This window comes from Eubalaena glacialis, chromosome 17 (genome assembly GCF_028564815.1).
Source record: "Eubalaena glacialis isolate mEubGla1 chromosome 17, mEubGla1.1.hap2.+ XY, whole genome shotgun sequence".
Taxonomy (NCBI): domain Eukaryota; kingdom Metazoa; phylum Chordata; class Mammalia; order Artiodactyla; family Balaenidae; genus Eubalaena; species Eubalaena glacialis.
In genome coordinates this window covers 15,306,789-15,327,763 of record NC_083732.1, presented here as the reverse complement: position 1 = coordinate 15,327,763, position 20,975 = coordinate 15,306,789, and the positions used below count along the sequence as shown (strand labels likewise).

At 42.8% G+C, this 20,975-nt stretch overlaps 1 protein-coding gene across 6 annotated transcripts in view; it reads right to left on the bottom strand.

Moving 5' to 3' along the window:
• SULF1 (sulfatase 1) overlaps window positions 1–20,975 on the bottom strand; it is a 161,107-nt gene that overhangs the window by 8,037 nt on the left and 132,095 nt on the right. For 4 of the 6 annotated variants that reach the window (XM_061171316.1, XM_061171315.1, XM_061171314.1 and 1 more), the window contains 8 exons: window positions 13,569–13,785; window positions 11,054–11,306; window positions 9,440–9,536; window positions 8,919–9,013; window positions 8,541–8,606; window positions 7,434–7,606; window positions 5,658–5,800; window positions 5,440–5,563 (listed from right to left, as the gene is read on the bottom strand). In XM_061171316.1, coding sequence (XP_061027299.1) covers window positions 5,440–5,563; window positions 5,658–5,800; window positions 7,434–7,606; window positions 8,541–8,606; window positions 8,919–9,013; window positions 9,440–9,536; window positions 11,054–11,306; window positions 13,569–13,785 — 1,168 coding nt within the window. Of the gene's footprint in view, window positions 1–3,505; window positions 3,607–5,439; window positions 5,564–5,657; window positions 5,801–7,433; window positions 7,607–8,540; window positions 8,607–8,918; window positions 9,014–9,439; window positions 9,537–11,053; window positions 11,307–13,568; window positions 13,786–20,975 lie in introns of those variants that run through there. The other 2 variants (XM_061171319.1, XM_061171318.1) reach the window with 2 other exon arrangements.

The following is a 20,975-nucleotide window of genomic DNA, read 5'->3' as shown; positions in this document are numbered from 1 at the left end:
CCAGTGATCCCATTCCTGGGCATATATTCGGAGAAAACTCTAATTTGAAAAAATACATGCACCTCCATGTTCATAGCAACACTATTTACAATAGCCAAGACATGGAAGCAACCTAAATGTCCATCGACAGAGGAATGGATAAAGAAGATACGGTACATATATACAGTAGAATACTACTCAGCCATAAAAAAGAATGAAATAATGCCATTTGCAGCAACATGGATGGACCTAGAGATGATCATACTAAGTGAAGTAAGTCAGATAGAGAAAGTCAAATACCATAAGATTTCACTTATATGTGAAATCTAGAAAAGATACAAATGAACTTATTTACAAAACAGAAACAGACTCACAGACATAGAAAACAAACTTATGGTCACCAAAGGGGAAGGACGGAGGGGAGGGATAAATTAGGAGTATGGAATTAACAGAAAAGCACTACTATATATAAAATAGATAATCAACAGGACCTACTGTGTAGCACAGGGGACTCTACTTCATATTCTGTAATAACCTATATGGGAAAAGAATCTGAAAAAGAATATATGTATATGTATATACATGTATAAAACTGAAACGCTCTGCTGTACACCAGAAACTAACACAGCATTGTAAACCAACTATACTTCAATAAAAAGAAAAAGTCGACTTTACATTTGGAAAAAACAAACAAGCAAAAGCAATGTGGACAGAAGCATGGTCGCTGAGGGTGGGCACGACGTGACCTGCTGGGCTGCAGGGCGTGGGACAAAAGGGGCAGGAAGCAGCCATGCCAGCCTTAGGCTGCCAAGAAGTGACCGTGACTGCCCAGAGCTCATCAAAGGGCAGCGGCATCAGCTTTCACAGGCAATGGGAAAAATAAACACCCCATCAACCTGTGGATCCTATTCTATTTTGCAACACAGAACTTATTACTTTCAACTCAAACCAGCAATTATTTCCTGAGTAGAATGGGGGCCACTTTACTGAGCTGTGTCCCTACTCTGAGCTTGTCCTAACCGGGAAAATGACCAGTGGGAATAAGCAAAGCATTTCAGCTGCCCTGCCTCATGGACCTCCCAGGCCAAAAAAAAAAAAAAAAGGAAATTGACCAGGGAACAGACTGGCTTTTAAAAGACCTTCTAAATAAGCCTAAGGATTAATTTTCGAAAATTCACAAAACCGAAGGCAGTTTACAAACGCTTCTGTAGTCAATCTCATACAAAGTACATTCTCTAAAATATTCTTGAATTTTCAAATTCCAAATTCTTCAGGTGTGATTGTTCTCATTTTTTCTCAAAGGCTTTTGTAATCAAATTGCATGATTCAAAATGCATTTTCATTAGTTTTCTAAAATAAATAAATAAATAAAAATCTGAAAGAATCGAAGCTTCCAAAAACCCATCAGCGGTGCCGTCACGGGAGGGCTGTAGACTGGTAAAGTGGGACGGCAGTTTTTCCGGCCGTTCCACATCTGTCGCCTTTCAATCCGACAGGATGCGATGGACAGGGGAGGCCACATCAAGCACTGCCTTTGGGTGTCCAGGGAGAACCCAGGTCTGACAGGCCGATGCCCTCCTGTTTCATCATTTCCTGCCTACGATGTGGATAGCAGCTGAAAGGTAGTTTGCCTCATGGATTATGAAACGGTGGAGTCTGAAAACGCCAGTCATTCTGAGTTAAAAAGGATCCTTAGATTTGTCCATTGGTAAGGAATTTAGAAGAAAAAACAAAACTAAACAGGTAACACGAGGTTACCCTGCACACACACTTTCACTCGCCACATTCCCAGGGAAGGGATGCCATGTCCTCAACAACTAAAGCTACCGAAGGTTTGCCCAAACGACCCCAGAAATGATGGATTTGGCCCCGTTTAGTGATGGTGGTGACAGGGGTCAGGGTAGGGGGGGTCCCAGATGCCTGCCCTTTATTCATGACTGGAGTGCAGTTAGCCATTCTTCATCTCAAAGCTGTCCAAGGATGGCTTGGTGAAGAAGAACTCTCTTCCTCAGCTCTGACCAGACTTGTGTCTTAAATAACCTGTTAATACCCTTTTACCTCTGTCATGTCAGAAATAAAGAGGGCCAGACGGAAAATCCCGCAGCTGTAGAATTGAGTGCATCATAAAATAACTGTAAAGCCAGTATCTAGTGTGAGGTCCACTTAAAATGTCCCACTTCAGAAATGTCTTAACGGGACCCCCGGGAAGCAGGCAGATCAGTCCCGGTGTGTGAGATGCTACCTTGGCAGCCCACAGCCTGGGGGAGACCCGCGTAAGAGGGGGCTGTCCTGCTCTGTCTCACGTGTGCTGGTGCGGGGCACGCAGGGTGGGTGTGGAGGCGGAGTGAGGAAAGGAAAGAAGAAAGACAAGAGGGAAGAGAAAAAGAAGAGACGGAGAGACCGCTATCAAGGATCCTCAAAAGTCCAGCTTTCTTTGTCTTGTTTGTTTGCTTACACCTTCCCCGCCATCATTCAGCTTCTCATGGGACCAATGAACTGCCCTCTGAAAGGAGGAACCTGAGACCACAGCTCAGGAGGCTGGAGGAGGGGCAGGGGGGCCACCAGGGTGCCCTGGACAGGCGATATTATTCTATTTCTTTGAGACAGTATCAAGATGGGTGACACCAGGGAGGTCCATGTTCCTTTGATGAAAGTGTTTCTTCCAAGAGGATTTGTGAACTAAGGCAGTGACACATCCGTGCCTCAGTTTCCCCTCAGTAAGGTGGTAAGGACAGAACCCTCCTGCCCCAGACGGCATGTTTCTGACAGACCTGCTTGAAGTCTAAGCTTGGAGTAGAAGGTTCTGTGCAAGGGCTGACACGGCCGCCAGTTGTTCTGGGTCCCTATCCCCGACCCCAGAGCACAGGGAGGTAAGCGGGATGGATGGGGGGCTGGAGGGGATAAGAGGACAGGGCTGAGGGCTGTTCATCAAGCTTTCATGTGTCAGGCACTATTGTCTCCAGGCTGTGCTGAGACCTTTCTGCGAGTCTTGATTCCAGATACCCTGACCCCGACTCCCACGCTTCCTATTCACTCACCACCCCCCTGCAAAGCTTCTGAGCCCCATCACCGCTGCTTTCACCGCCAAAGTTAATTAAGGACTGTGAACAAGGAAACGCCTTCTCTCTGCTCCAACTTCAGCTCTAGCGTGCTCTTAAAATTCCCGTGACTTCTTTTGTGATTTTGACTTCATAAAATCTCTACCTCATTTCTGTGAAGCCTCTCCACCAAATCAACGTGTAAGCACCACCAGGAAAATAATTCTCCCCCCTTCTCCCCAGGGCTCCCGAAGGTCATCCTGTTTTCTCCCTCTTCACATCATTCCGTGCTTAAAAGCACCATCCAACAAGCAATCAAGTGTGGGACTGAGTGAATGCTCTGAGAGATATCTTGTTGTGACAATGAGTTGATGTAAAAGCAAAATGACAGATCTGTCCCCAGTGACACAAGACGGTGGAGAAAGCTGTTAGAACATGCGTGCACCACAAGCTACGCTCTGTGCGACAAGGTGAGAAACAGAAATGAGTTAAAATGGCTGGATCATGCAATGACTAGGAAAGAAGCTGCCGGGGAGAATAAAAAAGTGTGAATACCTGTGCAGGTCATAGCTTCCTCCATCTTTATTTCCTGATATAGGAAAATATAAGAGTAATTTATGTTAGCTTTACAACTCATAAAACCACCCACTATGTCATGTTCCATGCACAACATCTAAACCCTAGAAAGAAATATATCGTGTGAAATAGACAGTGCCAGAGTCCAACAGAGCTTTTCTATTAGACAGGTTCAAAATGAGGATGGAAAGCTATAAATAAAAAGGTTTAAGATAAAACGTATCAGACTTCACATGAAAAATGGGTGAGGGTGAGATAGGAAAGCCCATTTCAAAGTGATAAAACGGTACTTCCCAAAGTCCATGTAAGTCTCAGGAATAGTTAACTTTTGGTTATTTTAGACAAAACACTTGGAAAAAAGGGCCAATCATCATCTCCCTCAGGAAGCGTCTAGAATGTGGACAGGACTACTTGAAGCGTAATGGTAACAAGAGGCTCCGCCTGGCGTGTCGTTCACCGTTTAGAGACTCCATCGGGTTTCACTAAGTAGAGCTGCTATGTCATCACCAGTAGGAGGTGCTATGTTCTTCAGGGGAGAAATATCCAGGCGTAATATTTCTAGTGCCTCTAATACTTGTTTCAATTTCCAGGCCTTAGGGGGCTTTTTGGGGAGTAAAATTTGAAGAAAAGGTCAACAGATAAGCAAGATATCTGAAAAGATTTAAGCTGAGTGGAGTCAGTGACCAAAAGACCTGGCTGGACTCTTCTGGCTGGCAATGAATTCCGATAAGGTTTTAACTGAGGGGTGGTGACTGACAGCTGTGATGGCACCGCCCACAGGGTTTAGAATTTCCTCTGGGACTCGCAGCTTGAATGCCGTGAGGACCCTATAATGGTGGAAATGACAGGTGACGATGCTGATCATTTCAGGATGTGCCACTGCCCCCCCCCCAGTCCCCCATCAAGGCTCATGACCTGGGGAGCTGCCTACTTTTATTGCTGGTTCTGCAGGGGACCCACAGAGACACAGGCCCTTAAGGGCGCTGAGAAAACTCAGCTGCCCAACAGAGGGTTTTTGCAAATTGTTCCCACTGTCTTTGGGTCTAGCTCTTCACCCTTTTGGGGTTGGCATGCTGTGCCCTTGGCCAGCCTCAGCTCTTTCTCCTTCCTTCTATGGACAGCTGATATTTACATTTCCACAGGAATTATGAGAAAATAAGTATTCTCATTAACCAGGAAAGAGCTGGGACGGACACTGAAAAGAACTGCATCTCCATGAGCCAAAGGAGAAATGAGTTTAACATTGCAGACCAGGGAGGGAACATCTGGCTGATTCCATACAGGCCCTCTTATACTTTCAGATCTCAAAACAGCGTTGTGCCCAAACATCTCTAGTTTCAGATGGGAAATACTTGCAGAAGAAATCTAATTCAATGTGTCATGGGCAGGGATCCAACTGGGGGAGTTCCAAACTCTGAGAGGCAGAAATAAGGCATTGTGTGTTTCCATCCCAATTCTCTTAAAAAAAAATAGGATATCCTGGTTGACCTAGAGTATATCTTATGACTGTTGATATCAATAACAAATAAACCCCCAATGCTTTCATCCCATTTTCCAGTGGATGCTTCCATCAGGAATTGAGGTTTACTAAGAGAAGGGATCTTTGCGAGAGATGGAATGAAACACTCACCAAATCTTTGGGGGTATTAAATTTTTCATTAGTGCACCCAGAGCTAAATTAGGGAACAAAATATGTTTGGAATTGCCTGGAAAGTTTCCCCTGTAAGGATCCCAAACTAGACGTTTCTATGTCTTCTATCCCCAACTATATGTTTCAAAGGCAGAAAACTTGACAACAGAAAGAATTTTCCAGGTACTATGGGACAAAAAAATTTTTTTTCCTTACCAACTTCTACGCCCTTAGGTCTTGGGTTGCACTGCTTATACCCTTGACAGCTCCTGAGTTCCATCAGCTGCATGTGTAGCTGATTCAAAACGCCCCGTTCTATTGTGTGCACGGTATTTGTGAGCTGCGGATGAAGCGGCCAGGACAGTATCTTTAAGCTCACGTTCTGCTTATTCCATTTTCAATAAGCTTCATAAAATGAAAACATATTGACTTACCTGATAAGGATCAGTATTCATATCAAAATACTCCAAAAAGCCAGTGGCGAACTCACAGAAAAGAAAATTATGCGTCTCATTAACTGTCCGCAAACACCAGTAGGTGTTGTTGTTAGAACTCGTGCAAGCACAGAAAGAGCCCACTGTTGGCAAGAAAGAAACAAAACAAAACAAAAAGAATGAGAAAACCCAGGAGCCTCGCCATTCCAACGTTTCCTTATCTTTACATTTTAAAGTTCACATTTTCCTTCTTGCAAATACTGTGTGTGTAGACGTTAAAAACAACTACATTTCTCCCCCTCTCTATACAAATTTGCTGTGAGATTAGGTGAAGATGCAAAAAAACAATGGCAACCTAGGAGGGTGATTATAGGCTGAAGGCGAAGGTGATGTTTCAGGCTCTTTCATTTGCTGTCCCCTTAGCTCTGTGGGGCACTGTCTCCAAAACAGGGTGACTGAGTGGAGAATGGGAAGAAAAGTATCGGAACTCCTATTTATGGTTGTTTTAATTTTTTTTTAAAAGGGAAAAAATGGTTACTTAATAAAAAGATGGACCCAGTGCCTTAGCTTGCGCTGAATGTCAGATGGTCGTGTGTCACAAATGGTGCCTGGAAAGAGAGGGGGTTCTGCAGTGTGGATGGGTTTGGAGGAGGCTTGAGCGCAGCTCAGTGGATTTAAGGATGTGGAAATTTGTGATCTTGCAGACTCTCTACAACACCTGAACATGAGATGGACCGTTACCATGAACATCTTTTGTACCACGCAGAGGTTCGCTGGTTAACTTGTAGAAAGTACGTGAAAGAGCGGTCAGATTAAAGCTTCTGCTACTCCCTCTGCCTGGGGTGCTGTACCCCCAACCCCTGTTCACATGATTCCTTCTCTCCACGCCTTAGGTTTCAGCTTCAATTTCACCTCTTCAGAAAGGCCCTTTATCCCTACCCTCTCTAAAAGGGTCCCTTTTAAAAACTTTGATCACTGTTTCCTTCACAGCATTATTACAACTTGTAATTATTTTATTGATTCCATTTACTTTCTTTCTTTACCGGCTTTTGGAAAATAAGTGTCTTGAGGGCAGAGAAGGAGGTGTGTCTCGCTCATCGTGTGTCTCCCGTGCTCGGCCCAGAGTCTGATGGAGAGCAGATCCCCAGCAAGCTCTGTGACCCTCAGATCCCCACATTCAAAGTTAAAGCTAGGCCTTTAAGAGTTCACTCAGCCTCGAGTATGTAAACATAAATGCAAACATAGACCCTGAAATCAAGATGCACCAAAACGGAAAGGAAAACAAAAATGATCACAAATAGGTCTTAGGTCTCCCCAAGAATGGTCTCTGGTTTCCTGGGAGTCTGCAAATCCCAGTTTGAGAAACACTGACCTGGACTTCAAATGCAAGTCTCTATGCACTTGAAATGAAGCAGAAATGAAATATATTTGGGACAAAATTGTTCATCCATTTACTTAGTTACTTAGTGACAAAGCAGTCTTGCTGGGCCAGAAGTCTGTCAGGGGCTGGGTACTGTGTGAAATATCATCAGGAGAAAAACCCACGGAGAGCTGGGCATTTTCAAACAAAACGTCAAATTACAAATTTCTAAAGAAAAAAGTAATTTTGGGCAAAATGATTCTAGCTGCCAGTATAGACAATGATATGATGCTTTAATCTAGGGTCTGTCTAGATTCCTGGTTTCAAGCTGCTGAATTCCTAGTCTAGGTAACTGTGCACGAGCTGCTGGCTGTCAGGCTGGTGGCAGGAGGTGGCACTTAGATGGGGCGACTCACGGTTCCAGAACGGCGCTGTCTGCCAGTGATTGTTGTCATGCGTGAAGCAGGTGAGGCCAGGAAGGCTGCACTCTTCACCCTTCCGCTGCCGTTTCTTCTCCTTCCTCTCTTTCTTCCTCCTGCGGTTCTCCTTGAAAAGCTGCAGTTTGCTGTCTACTTCTTGAGCGGCTTCTCTATTCCAATAGAAGGGACTTTTTAATGATCAGAAAGCACTTTGTCAAGTAAAAATAGGATCGTTGCTATGAATCGCACACACAGATTTAGGCACAAGATAGTAGACACACAATAACAGATGGCCTTACTTTTTCAGAGGGCCTCGAAACACAAAATATAAGCAGCAATATTGAAGACAAAACTCATGGAGTGACAACGCTCTTAGAATTTTACTGAGTCTTAACAGGATTGACATTTTCTTCCTTATTGACATGCAAACATTGATGGAAATAAATGTCAATGTGAATCAGTAGATCCTGCTGGCCATGCCCTTTGGGCAAGTGGCTTAACTTCCTGGTGGCCCAGTATCTATCAGCCATGAAGTCAATGATTGGTCGGATTAGATGACTTGAATTAGGCTGCTAAAATTCTCTGGACAAATCCTACAAAATAGGCTTGGAAAGAATTAAAAAAAATTTTTTTTTATTATCTTGATCTTTCCATGAAGGGCTCAAATTTGGTTGAGGTTCAAATATTAAATTCCCTTTACACGCAAATTTTACGATTATTTTAAAAAGATGTCTTTTTTTTCCAACTTATAGAATTCAACACAATTGCATGCTGCTCTGCAGAACACACGGGCCTAATTCAGCAAGTCCACAGAAAGCAGTGCATGGAGTACAATCTAGATACCAGCCGATACACCAGCAGAGAGCACACACGCGATCAGAGCAGAACTTCAAATGATGCCCCCTCCCGGGATTCCAAAAATATCAACTGCCATGGTCCCTTGGCAAGACGTGGGCTTGTTTTCCACTTCTTGAGCTAATGCCCTCCCAGTTGCATCTACTTTTCTTAAGCGGCACCATTTGGAACACAGGGGTCCCAGCAGCCTTTCAGAAAGCCCTGCAGAAAGTCCTTCACTCCCAGCAAATGTGGCCAACAGTTACTTACTTGAATGGGTGAAGGTGGCTCTTTAATTTCTCTTGCTTTTTCACACCTTTCTCTTTGTTGTAATAGCTGCAGGCAAGAAGGTTGAAAAGTGAGTCTTCATAATCGTGCATTTGATCAAACAGTTGATTTATAAAATGGAAGCAAAATACAAGGTAGGCAGTTATTTTGTTGTATGTAACAATCTTAAGTTAATGGGACTTTTTTTTTAAGCTTCTGCTTAGGTTTATGACATGTTTAATTTGACATAAATGGTTTAGATCATTACAATACATGACATCAATTTATTAAGCTTCCTATTGGTAAAAGAGAGAAACAAGCCTAGTGTGCATCGCTGCAGCTTGTGTGCAAATGAGATCATGGATGGACACACACACACACCTCTGTTTATTGCAGCCACACTCCTCAGGTTTCCTTCTCTTTAGATGTCCTCTCACTTCTCTCAAATTCTTAATTTTATCTTGCAAAGCCTCAATCTGGAAAACACGCATGTCAACAGTGGCATTTTAAGATCAAAATTTTCTATACAAAGCATCTTTCTTTCCACCCTATTTTCCGTGTTCCACAATGACAGCTATTCATCTGAGATGATAATTAATTTGGAAACAAGCTGGGCCTAGAATATGTCTACCTCTATATTCCAACCGATGTGTTATAATAAACATTAACAGCTGGCTCTTTTATAATTGAATCATTTTGCTCGCAGATATTTCAAGAGGTCATGCTTTTTTCACCTTCTATTTTGTTTTCAGTCAGGACTATCACTGTATCACTGGAGAAGCAGAAGCAGCTTGTCCTTCTATTCTTCACATAATTATAAAAAAAGATGAGTGTACACAGCAGGGCTGGCAAGTGGGGTGGGCTTTTGGAATATACCTTCCAATTGCATGGCCATGGCTCACCTCTTTATCAATGTATGCCTTGTGGTCCTTCCAGGCTCTGGTTGATTGATAAAGTTCTCTCTCACAATGGATTGTATCATTTGGAAGAATAAAGCATCTGCAAAAACCAAGCAAACAACATTAGAAATAGGTTTCTATGCTAATATTAAAAAGCATTAAAAATAGCCAAGGGAACTTCATTATCCTCTATACCAAAGGTCCCCAGCCCCCAGGCCATGGACCAGTAGTGGTCTGCGGCCTGTTAGGAGCTGGGTAGCACAGCAGGAGGTGCGCGGGGGGCCAGCGAGTGAAGCTTCATCTGCCGCTCCCCATCTCTTCCCATCGCTCGCATTACCACCTAGACCATCCCCTGCTCCCTCCCAGCCCATGTAGAAAAATTGTCTTCCATGAAACCGGTTCCTGGTGCCAAAAAGGTTGGGGACCGCTGCTCTAACTGCTTAATTTGGATGCAAGCAGTTACCTGGAGCTGAGCTACAGACAAGGATAAGTGGGAATGTTTCCTGGCTACTGGTGAGGACAGAGGATGGTATCAGAGAGACGTCATCACGAAGATCAAGGCAACATTCAATATTCATGTCCCCATGAACAAATATCACCTCCCCCCAAACTCCACTTTTGAAAGCCCCACCAAATACTGTAGGAAAAAAAATGAAGTTCTCACAGTTGTAACGGAAATGGTTGATTTGAAGAAATACAGAGTTAGAAGGTGGTTATTCATCCCACTCATTTTGTTACAAAGAGCCTGCCTGAGGTGTCCCATTAAGTTTGAAGCAAAGAAGCAGCCCCAGGGATGGACAGCAGGTGGGATGGGGGAGCAAATCAACACTGAATGAGAAACAAACCCGGGTCTAAATCTTTTAGCATCTAACCATAACCGCTGCAGGCACCAGGAGACCCGTCCCAGAGATAAAAATCCTGGCAGGGCTCACAGCACCCCACCTCCCTAAAGTGATGAAATGCAAGAGAAAACAAAGATCTCGCTAAAAAATTCAGAAAGAAAAGATTTCTCTATCAAGAGAGCACACAGATTTTGGAAGGAACTGAAGAACCAGGGTAGTCGGTTAAAGCCGAGGGGAATCACCTCCCTCTCCATCTCCGTGACTCTCTGGGATCTGGAGAGGTCAGGTGTTTCTGCATCTCATATCCATCCTCAACCCACGCCATCTTTCTGGAAGCTTCTCCGGGACCCAGAGTCCTCCCTTGGGCTGTGTTTCATTTCTGAGAGCCTAACACGGTAACTGCTCTGAGCCGCAGTGCCCACGCAGCACCGAGAGCCTTTCCAGCCCTGGTGATGGCTTCCATGTGTTTTCTAGACTCCACAAAGGTAACTGCTTCAGGGCAGAGCTCCACTCCTGCTGAATCAAGATGTGACAGCATCACTCTGGCTAAATGCCCAGCTGATCAGCCTTCATGTGAAACTGACCCAAAGCAAACGTCCAAATCTATGACTCTCTGGACTCCTTGTTGCTTCTTTAACCCCCAGGTATGTATCACATCGGCCAGCTCTAGGGACACCGTACTGCTGAGTGATATCGCTTTTTGTAAAGGGGCAAAATCGTATGATATGGAGGGATGACTTTGAACTCAACCCCCGTGAACACAAAGCCTTCCTACTTGTGCGTCACTCGGACAGTGGCGGGCAGGCCCACGGCATTGCCGCTGTCGGCCAGCATCGTGTCCCCATCACCGCCGCTGGTGGCCTGGCGGCCTCTGGGCCCCTGGCGACCTTCATCATGACGCTTGGCAATGTTTCGTGGTCGCAGGACTTGCAGTTCTTCTTCTTCCAGGTTTATGTCATATATTTCGCCTTCAAATTCGACTGACAAGGAGCGTGTCTGCCGGGTATGGACAAATCTGGGCTTGTACTCTGGAAATAAGGGAAGACAGGTTAACACAGATGGCCAGGTGTGGTTTAGGAGGGAAGAAAATGATCGCCAGGCTTGGTGAGCATTTGGGGAAGGGGCAAGCAGCACACACTGTGTTGCTGAGGGGCACATCATGGTGCAGTGGCCGGCCCACGGGAATTCACACTGCGAGAGGCAGGCTATGGTCCTGGCTTTGCAAGTGAAGAGCAGTGTGCTGGATCTATCCCTCAAGTGAGGGGGTAGATCTAGGTGATCTCTAAGACCCTTTCCCCTTAGGGTAGGCTGTGAACTTCTACATGAAGTTTTCAAAGTGAACTACAAGGCAGTTGGATACAACTATTAGTAATAGTAATGACTATAATTAGCTTTTAATAATAAGACTATTAATAATAGTAATGACTATAATGAGCTTTTGCTATGTATTATTCCCGTCGTCCTTATCTCTAATGCACAATCATGAAAGACAGGAATTATGACAATAAATCCTCACATTAAAAAATCTATCAGATTGTCAAAACAGGCTCATGAATTTGTTATCATCTTTGTATTATGATGAGAAAACTGAAGCTTTGAATGTTACATACTTTTGCCAGGTGACGCAGCCAATAGCTGTGGGATCTCAGACTACAACCTATCAGATTCTAAAGATTACAGTCTTCCCACGACACTGGGCTGCTTTTTCAAAAAGGTGAATGCTCCAGACACCTTCTATTTGCACAAATAACAGAAGATTGCTCTAAGAAAAATTAAATTTTGCAAATGCTTTCATCAGCCAACTGACTAAATGCCTGGCAGATGGACAGTAATGTCAGGGGGAGGTGAGTGGGCTTTCTGGTCACCGGAGACCACTGTCAAGGCTCACTGTGGGCTAGATAAGAGCTTTAACATGCACACACTGGTCCCCGCTGATCAGATGTACTCAGGCTCTGCGGGGGTGGGGGCACTCAGTGGCCTTATGTGTCCAGCCCGCTGCTAAAGTAGGAAGAAAGGGAGCACATTGGCTGCAAGATCAGAATCATCTCGCTCTCTGCAGGGTGCTGCTCTCAGAGGAAACGCCCCTGTGCATTGGATCACTGAGAGTGCTCACGAATTCCATCACTACACAAAAGGGGAGCATCCACTCCCGTTCTCGAATACACAGTACTCCACGTGGCTTGAAAAAGTGGCCCCAGACTTCTTGAACTTGTGCTCCACACGGAAAAATCAGTGTGTTTTATGGTCAGTGCCAGGGGAGCGACAACTGAACTTCTTGAGAGAAAAGAGGCTTCCTCCACCTCCAGGCTGGACACTGGAGATGGCTTCTGTTAAGGGAGAGGGTCAGGGGTCCTGTCCCTTGTCGTTTTCCCATTTGAAATCTTTGTGTGAATTATTAAACCTGGCATTTTCTCTCAGGAGGAAAGAAAATCTCCAAAGTCAATGATTTTCAGCCTCTGGGGTTATAGATTCCTTTAATATTTTGTTAAAAGTTACGGACATCCAGAAACGTGCATATATACACATAGAATATACTTAAAATTTTGGATAAAATGCTGGAGGCTCACGATCCTATAAAGTTCATCTGTGAAGGCCAGGGTAATAAAGCCTGTTCTAAGAGCTTCCATTGCACTCTAGTGAATGATTTGATTTCCTGGTTTTGGGCATAGAATTTAATTTAATGTATCCTGCTTTCCAAAACCAGTTCAGAAAGGCGTTATCATAGAAATAAGTCACTTTTCACATTAAGCCACTAGATGGCACTAGACTCTCACTCTTTTATGGAAGGTGCCGCTTCATAGGAATCTGATAGCTGCCTGATAAGAGTTTTTATAAAGAAAATGCTAGGCAGTGCTTCTCATGCTGAATTCGACTAGTTTGACCTTGCCAGTCAATAAGAGGAATTAGAAACATATATTATCCTAAAACAGATATGCCGTTTAAAAAAGCATTTATGAAAAAAAAAAAAAGCATTTATGCTTCTCTTATTAGTTAAATGCACAAGCACTGAAACCTCGGATTTTTATTTTCTTTCTTTTTTAAATGTGTATATGTTTTGTGTCTGCTGCTTTTACTGAATATATTTTTGTCCTAAGCTTAATATTCACAAAGCAAAATTTCAAATGACCTCAGCTTTCATATTGTAAACAGGAACTATTATTTACTTTTAGCCCCAAACCTGTGCATTGATAATATCTAACATGTAGACGGATCAAGACGCTTTTGTCTCCCTAACATCCATTCCCAAAGGCCTTGGCCTGCCGCTGAGAGGGTCACAGAGAATGGCTTACTCGGGGTCCCCTGGTTCCTTAGGTACTGCCTCTGACTCTTTCTCTGGCTTCTGCTGGCCCGATAACCGGCATCTCCACAATTGCACTCTTTGTCCTTGTCGTGGAAGCTGCGAGAGAAGAGGGGCCTCGTGCTGTGCCGGACAGCAAGCAGGTCACCAGACCCCTTGCATTTGTGAATCCGAAGCTTGCCAGACGCGTCCTCGACACACCGCCACTTCTGCAAAAGCCAACGTGAGAGCAAGTTACCCATCCCGAGTCAGGTGTTCCTTATTAAGGACTGCTGCTTTTGTTTTTAGAACCCTGGCGACACCATTAAAAAGAGCCAAGGACAAAAGGCCAGCTTTTAAGTGACCCTGGAATACGTTGACTCCTGTTCTCTTAGGTATTTCCTTCACTGCAGGCAAATACAGATGACCACAAAATCATGGGAAATCAGAGCTACCTCAATGACACCAGAGCCAAAAATTGATATATAAATCCTCAGCATCCAGACTAAACAGAGTCTTGAATGAAACACGTAAAAGCCCTTACTTAACTCACCAAGCCACAGAGCACAGCTGTCAGGGCTGTTTTCACCAGACCCTTCTTTTTCTGGAAAAACAAACGTGGCTGCTTTGTTCTCTGTCCTTGAGTTTTCTAATGCGAGCCCGGGAAGAGTGGCACATGAGGAAGACAGAGATGAGTTTAATCTGAGTCCATCACGGGGCAAGGCAAAGTTCATACAGCCCAGACATTAGCAGATGTGCCAGGCTTTCTCTGTGCTTTTGCTTATCCTTCTACAAACAGCACACAGCCATCAGAACAAGATGCTCCCTAAAGAGGCAAGGTTCACCTCCTCGGAGCCACGCATGAGGAGCTGGGCCTGGGTTTTCTAGTTCGAGCTTTCTCTCAAGACAGCCACAGAGCTTGCAGGCTAAATTCCGGATGCGTATGCCCCAGGATCGGGTCTCAGTGCCCCCCACCTTGTTTCGTGAGTATCAAACTTGGCTGCAATAACAGCGCTTTCTTTGCCTGGGGGTTATTTCATGTGATCCTCTATAACTTTACTTAAAGATCTAATCACCTTCCTTTTACTTTTCATTTTCCCCTTTCTCCCTCCCTAAAATGTTAATCTGGCAAATAGGAAGAACAATGACTTTTATTTTAAGTTGATCGTGTTTGTTACAACATGCTACAGTGTAGTATTATCAAACTTGTGTCTTTTTGTTTTTCCCCTTCCATGTATGAGTGTCACCTGTGTACAATTTTTATTGATACCTCTTTTCTTTAAACAGACACATTTCTAAACTGTGGCCAAAGCAATAATACTTGTAAAATTATGCATTTGTTGTGCCAGTTATGTATTTTCAAATATATATTAAAGTAAGTGAAAAATTATTGGGTTGGCCAAGAAGATCGTGTTTTTCTGTAACATCTTATGGAAATATCCGAACGAACTTTTTGGCCAGCCCAATGTTAGAAAAAAGATGTTCTTTCAGGCACCATGTAAAATGATCTCATATATCCCCTTGTTGTACCTGTATCATTGGGGAACATCTTGTCCTAATGCAAGGTAAAGTTTGGCCAAGGGTCCCAGATGGCTTGGTTAGCAGAAAAATGACACTTGTGTACAAAATAGTATACAGCCCTTCACGATGGGCCGCGATGCTGAGTCACAGTCTGTTTTCTCTTAACAGAGTCATATGCCTTCAGTAGGTGTTGAATTATCACAGCCGCCTTTGTGCTTCTACCACAGCGTTCCCAAATCCCCGGTATACAGAACTTGTACTATAATTTCACTTTAACCTCTATACACTCTTCGTGCTATTGAATTAAATTACTTCAAGATACACCAGGTTACAACCTTCTTTAGTGGCTTGGCCAGAATGTCTTGAATGTTCACATCTCCATCCAGAGAAGCAGGAGCTCAAAAGAGAAGGTAACTGACTACCTATCTACAAAGCCATGAAAAGATAAGAAGACAAGAGTAATCTAAGGACTAACTAAATTAGAGATGATTTAACTAAAAAAAAAAAAAAAAAAAAAAAAGAGCCAAAAATGTGAATTCAAATCGATAAGGCATGCGGGAGTTACATCTGATCAGTGGTTCTCACACTTGATTGGACACTGGGATTTTTCCAAAGCTCCCCTGGTGATTCTAATGTGCAGCTGGGTTAAGAACCATTGCTTTAGATTCACAGCTGGTTACTGGACTTCTTTGCAGCTGGATCCCACAAGGAGGGCAGAAGGGATATATTTAGGTCTAAGGAGCTCAGACGGATGAGTCTTTGAGAGGGATGTGTATTTTTGAGTGTGACTGTGAAAAGAAATGTGTCTAGAAATGTACTGTTGTAACCAGGTCAGAAAATGACTCCAGTTGAACAGATGGACACTTTCAGCCTACACTGACAGGACAATGTGCTTTAAGAGTAACCAGTTCTCCTCACTCTCTCTCCTAACCCTAACCCTAACTGTAACAGTTAGTTGACAAGTGACAGGCTTAGTCTTCATACACTCTTAGCTGAAAACTGCATGTAGCTGGTTTCATGCAGTTTTTTTAACATGGAGACCAGTGATTTCCAGGCCTGGGTTCACAGCACTCCTAGATATGTCCAATTAGCTTGAGGAGGTGCCAGGAAATTCTCAAAAAAGTTCTCTGAGACTCACGTACAACTCCATTAAGAAATAATTAAATGTCATTTAGAATCCTTGCTTGTGAAAAGTGTCGCTAAAATAAATAACATTTCATAGCTCCAAAAAGTTTGGGAATCAGTGGTGCTTGAGTATCTATATATCTGTCTTAAATCCAAATGGTTTAAGACATATCCATCCTCCTGAAATGCTACCTCAAGCATTCAAAAACCAAGAGTTGACTACTTAATGTCTGTAGTAGCAAAAGAAGGCATCGGTGGATTCACAATTCACAGCCAAGCAGCTTAAGAAGTGCTCTATTTTCTATTAGACAAAAAAATGTGGTTAACTTTATTCTTGAAAAATGATGGTCTTATGTCTTTTTGTGTTCCAATTTATATCAACTTTAGTACACATACTAATTTTTAAAGCACACAACTACACTGAAAACCTTCCTTAGTTTTATAACCACAATGCGTTAAAATTTTTCTTTTTTTTTTGCCCTGTAAGAGCTGAAGGGACAAGTAGATTCCTGTAGAACACAAAAATATAGGCAAAAATTTTAGTGACTTAGCCTATTTGGATTATGACCTGCATTTTCCCATTAGCCAAATTCCTTGTTGGTTTCCTATGGGATAGAGATGAAGAGAAAGTGTGTTTCTTTCCTGAAGAGTTGAATTTAACCACACGTAAGGTCTGGCATGGTCCTTGGCATGGATGATGTATCATACAAACTCAAATAGACATACATATATGCATGCACATGTACACACACGCACACACACATATACCCACAAACACCACATACATACATATACCCGCACACATTCTTGTATAAAACAGGAGCCACTGACAAAAAAGCCAATTATTTTCTGTACCATGGACTCTCTGAACAAGTCATAGACCCTATTAGATAGAGTAATTATCTAGAGGCTTTGAAAACCTCAGCAGCAAGCATACTAGGAATTTTAATGAAATGTAATTACCACACACTGGCCACAGTCATCTTAGTGTCCGATATCATGACAGTTTTTATGGCTGAGCAATCAAACCTGGAAATAGTGGCAACTAAACGGTCATCTTACTTAGAGAGTTTATAGAGGGAGGTGGAGAAAGAGAACTTTTAAAAGAATTGCTCTGAAACACGTTGCAAGCCATTTACAGGCTCCAAATAATGAGATGACTTTGCATTGCAGAAGAGTTGCCAGAGTCAGATGAGAGCCTGAGCTCAGGCGAGGCTAATGCGACGTGGAATCAGCCTCAGAAATGAGCTTTGTTAAGTCAGCGCCCTCCCGAAATACAGATGGCACACTGCCTCGCTTTCATCTATGTTTTTGGACTTTATCGGTAAATCAGTTAATGGTCAGATCCAGTTTTGTCCATCTTCTCCAACCACTCACTCCTGCAAATTCCTTTTCTGATTTCTGGGACACCACCTCAGTCCTCCTCCTGCCTCTCTGACGTATGAGTCTGTGCTGATAATTTAGCGCACATTTATTCCGCAAATATTTCTGTACATCTACTGTGGGTGAGGCGCTCGATAAAACTATTTCAATAATTCCAAAATTATTATTATTTCATTTTAGCCTTTCCAACTACACTGAAACTTGGGATGAAGGGCAAGGACCAAGTCTCTTACTCCTGAATCGTTCCCTGAAGTTAGTTCAGCATTGAATCACTCCATTTAATAATTATGTCTTAGTGTTTTTGATGGATTATATGTAACTTAAGGTAAATCACAGCTGATGAAGAAGAGAAGGTTGGCTATTTTGGTTCAAGGAATCATGTGTGCAGCTCTTTGGGTGGAATCCAACGTAATGAGAAATGTCACATTATCATCACCTATTAAACTCTTACTCGATATAAGGTACTGGTGTAGCGTGCTTTATGTAAAGATTTATTCATTTAATGTTCACAATAACCTAAAGTGCCACCATAATTCATTTATTGGAGTAGGGTTTTGTAGTAGTGAATATCACCTATATTCTGCCTGGGACTTGGGAGTGGCATTTCATACCCATATTGATGTGGCTTAGTGGGAAAGTCTGGACTTTCAAGCCAGAAAAGCCTGGATTTGAATATCAGCTTTATCACATTGCTATGGGGCCTGGGGCAACTCAGCTACACAATCTAAGTTTCTGCAGGGTCATGAGCACTAGAGATAACACACAGGAAGAACCTAGCACATGGCAGGCACTCAACAAAGATAGCTGCTATTATTTTTATTCTTATTTTTGTTACACACAGTTGATTATTTAAAGAATTTGATCTAATGTAAACTTGATGAGAGGTAGCCATTTTTAATGGAGATAAGTATTGGGTTAGGGATCTGAAGACCTCAATTTTAACTTTCCTTTGCTGCTAACTCTATGGCCTTGAGCAAACTGCAGAATCTCTTTGTTCTTCCAGATTCCACATCTGGTAAAATAATACTTGCTCCTCCTGGCTTTAAGGATATGTCATGAGAATAAATGGCTGAGTGTTTTCGGAGTTCTGAGGAAAAGATGCAGTACATGAATCCAAAGCAGAACTATTATAACTGACCTTTAAAAAGGTTATCCAGTCCTTGGGCAAGTTACTGTTCCCTGGTTGCAAACTGTCTTAAATATAGTAATTAGTATTTAGTGGGGAGACCGCGAGCTTTGAATCACACAGATCTTGGTTTGAATGCAGACTTGTCACCCTCCTAACTGTGCGACTTTGGTCAAGTTCCTTTCCTGTCTGAAACTCATATTTACGACGGGCATAATATCTATTTTTTAGAAGAGTTTTCAGGTGTAGAATGTTCCACGTAAAATGCTCAGCATCGTATGAGATGGTGACAGCACTTCGGTTACTTCCCTTTCCTGCAGTGACCACTAGAGGATCGTTATAGTTTCTACGTTTTGAACTGTATATATTTCTCAGATTGATTAAGAATGTTCTGTATTCTTATTTAGACCTACGTATGCCCATTTTCATGAGGAAGAAAAAAACTTTGGCTACAACTTGTTCGACGATACACTGCAATGAAAGCTTAATTTTACACACATGTACACATGCACGTTAGTTTTCTATGATTATACGTCTTACTACATGGATTTGGTCCTAATTCGGGTCAAATCATATTCTCTGAGATGCAACCACAATACAGTAATTTTCTGATAACCTGATTATCCTTTAAGCCAGTGCCAACATCATGGAAAGCAGTTACCTGCATGTGGACATGTGTTTAGAATTTTCATCTAGGGTGAGGGTGGGCAAAATGGGTGAAGGGGGTCAAAAGGTACAAATTTCCAGTAATAAAATAAATAAGTCCCCGGGAGTGTAATGTACAGCATGGTGACTACAGTTCATAACACTCTATTGCGTATTTAAAAGTTGCTAAGAGAATAAATCTTAAAAGTTCTCATCACAAGGAAAAAATATTTGGGATTGACCTATGTACACTACTATGTATGAAGTAGATGGCTGGTGAGGGCCTACTGTAGAGCACAGGGGGAAGAAAAAAGAAGGTACCATCTGTTTGCAGGACATATATTAAGTTAACCTTAAAAATGCATTCCAGGGACTTCCCTGGTGGCACAGTGGTTAAGAATCCCCCTGCCAATGCAGGGGACACGGGTTCGAGCCCTGATCCGGGGAGATCCCACATGCCGTGGAGCAACTAAGCCCACGAGCCACAACTACTGAGCCTGTGCTCTAGAGCCCGCGAGCCACAACTACTGAGTCCGCGTGCCATAACTACTGAAGCCCGCACGCCTAGAGCCCGTGCTCCGCAACAAGAGAAGCCACCGCAATGAGAAGCCCGCGCACCGCAACGAGGAGGAGTAGCCCCTGCTCGCTGCAACTAGAGAAAGCCCGCCCAGCAACGAAGACCCAACACAGCCAAAAATAAATAAAATAAATTTTAAAAAATGCATTCCAATATACATTAGGTGCAGACAAATACTGTTTGATTCCACTTATACGAGGTACCCAGAAGAGTCAAATTCATAGTCAGAAAGTACATTGGTAGATGCCAGGGGCAGGGTGGGGTGAGGAGGGGGAATGGGGAGTTAGTGTTTAATGGGGACAGAGTTTCAGTTTAGGAAGGTGAAAAATTCGGAAGATGGATGATGGTGAGAGTTGTACAACAATGTGAATGTACTTAGTGTCACTGAACTGTACAGTTAAATATGGTTAAAATAGTATGTTTTTATATTATGTGACTTTTACCACAATTAAAAAAGCATTAAAAAAATTTTTTAATTGTGCGGTGATGGATGGTAACTAGATTTAGTGTGGCGATCACGTCACAATATATGCAAATATCGAATCATTAAGTTGTACACCTGAAACTAATATAATGTTATATGTCAATTATGCTTCAATTAAAAAAAAGAATTTTCATCTCAACACTGGGGAATATAAGACCACATAAGCATCCTTGTTCAAATTGCTACTAACTCAAGCTATTGTCAAACTTTCTCACAAATACGAAATAGAGTTACTTGTGCTGAGGAGGTTTATCTCCTGCTTTCTCTGAGATGGGGTAAGATGGGATGGGGAGGGGAAAGGGGAGAGGGAATAGCAGAAGAGACAGAAAATGTTTCCTCCTTTAGATTTTAATGTGAATAACCATTTGTAAAAGTCAGTGTTGGAATGCTGGAAGAAGTATGGTTCTTGCAAATGAGGGAAAGTAAAACTGGTGGACTGACCTTGGCTAACAATCAATAGCTAGTATTTGCTGAGTGCTTGCTATGTGCCAAGGACTACTCCAGCTGCTTGATATATTTAACTCCTATAATCTTTACAGTAACTCCTGGAGGCAGGTAC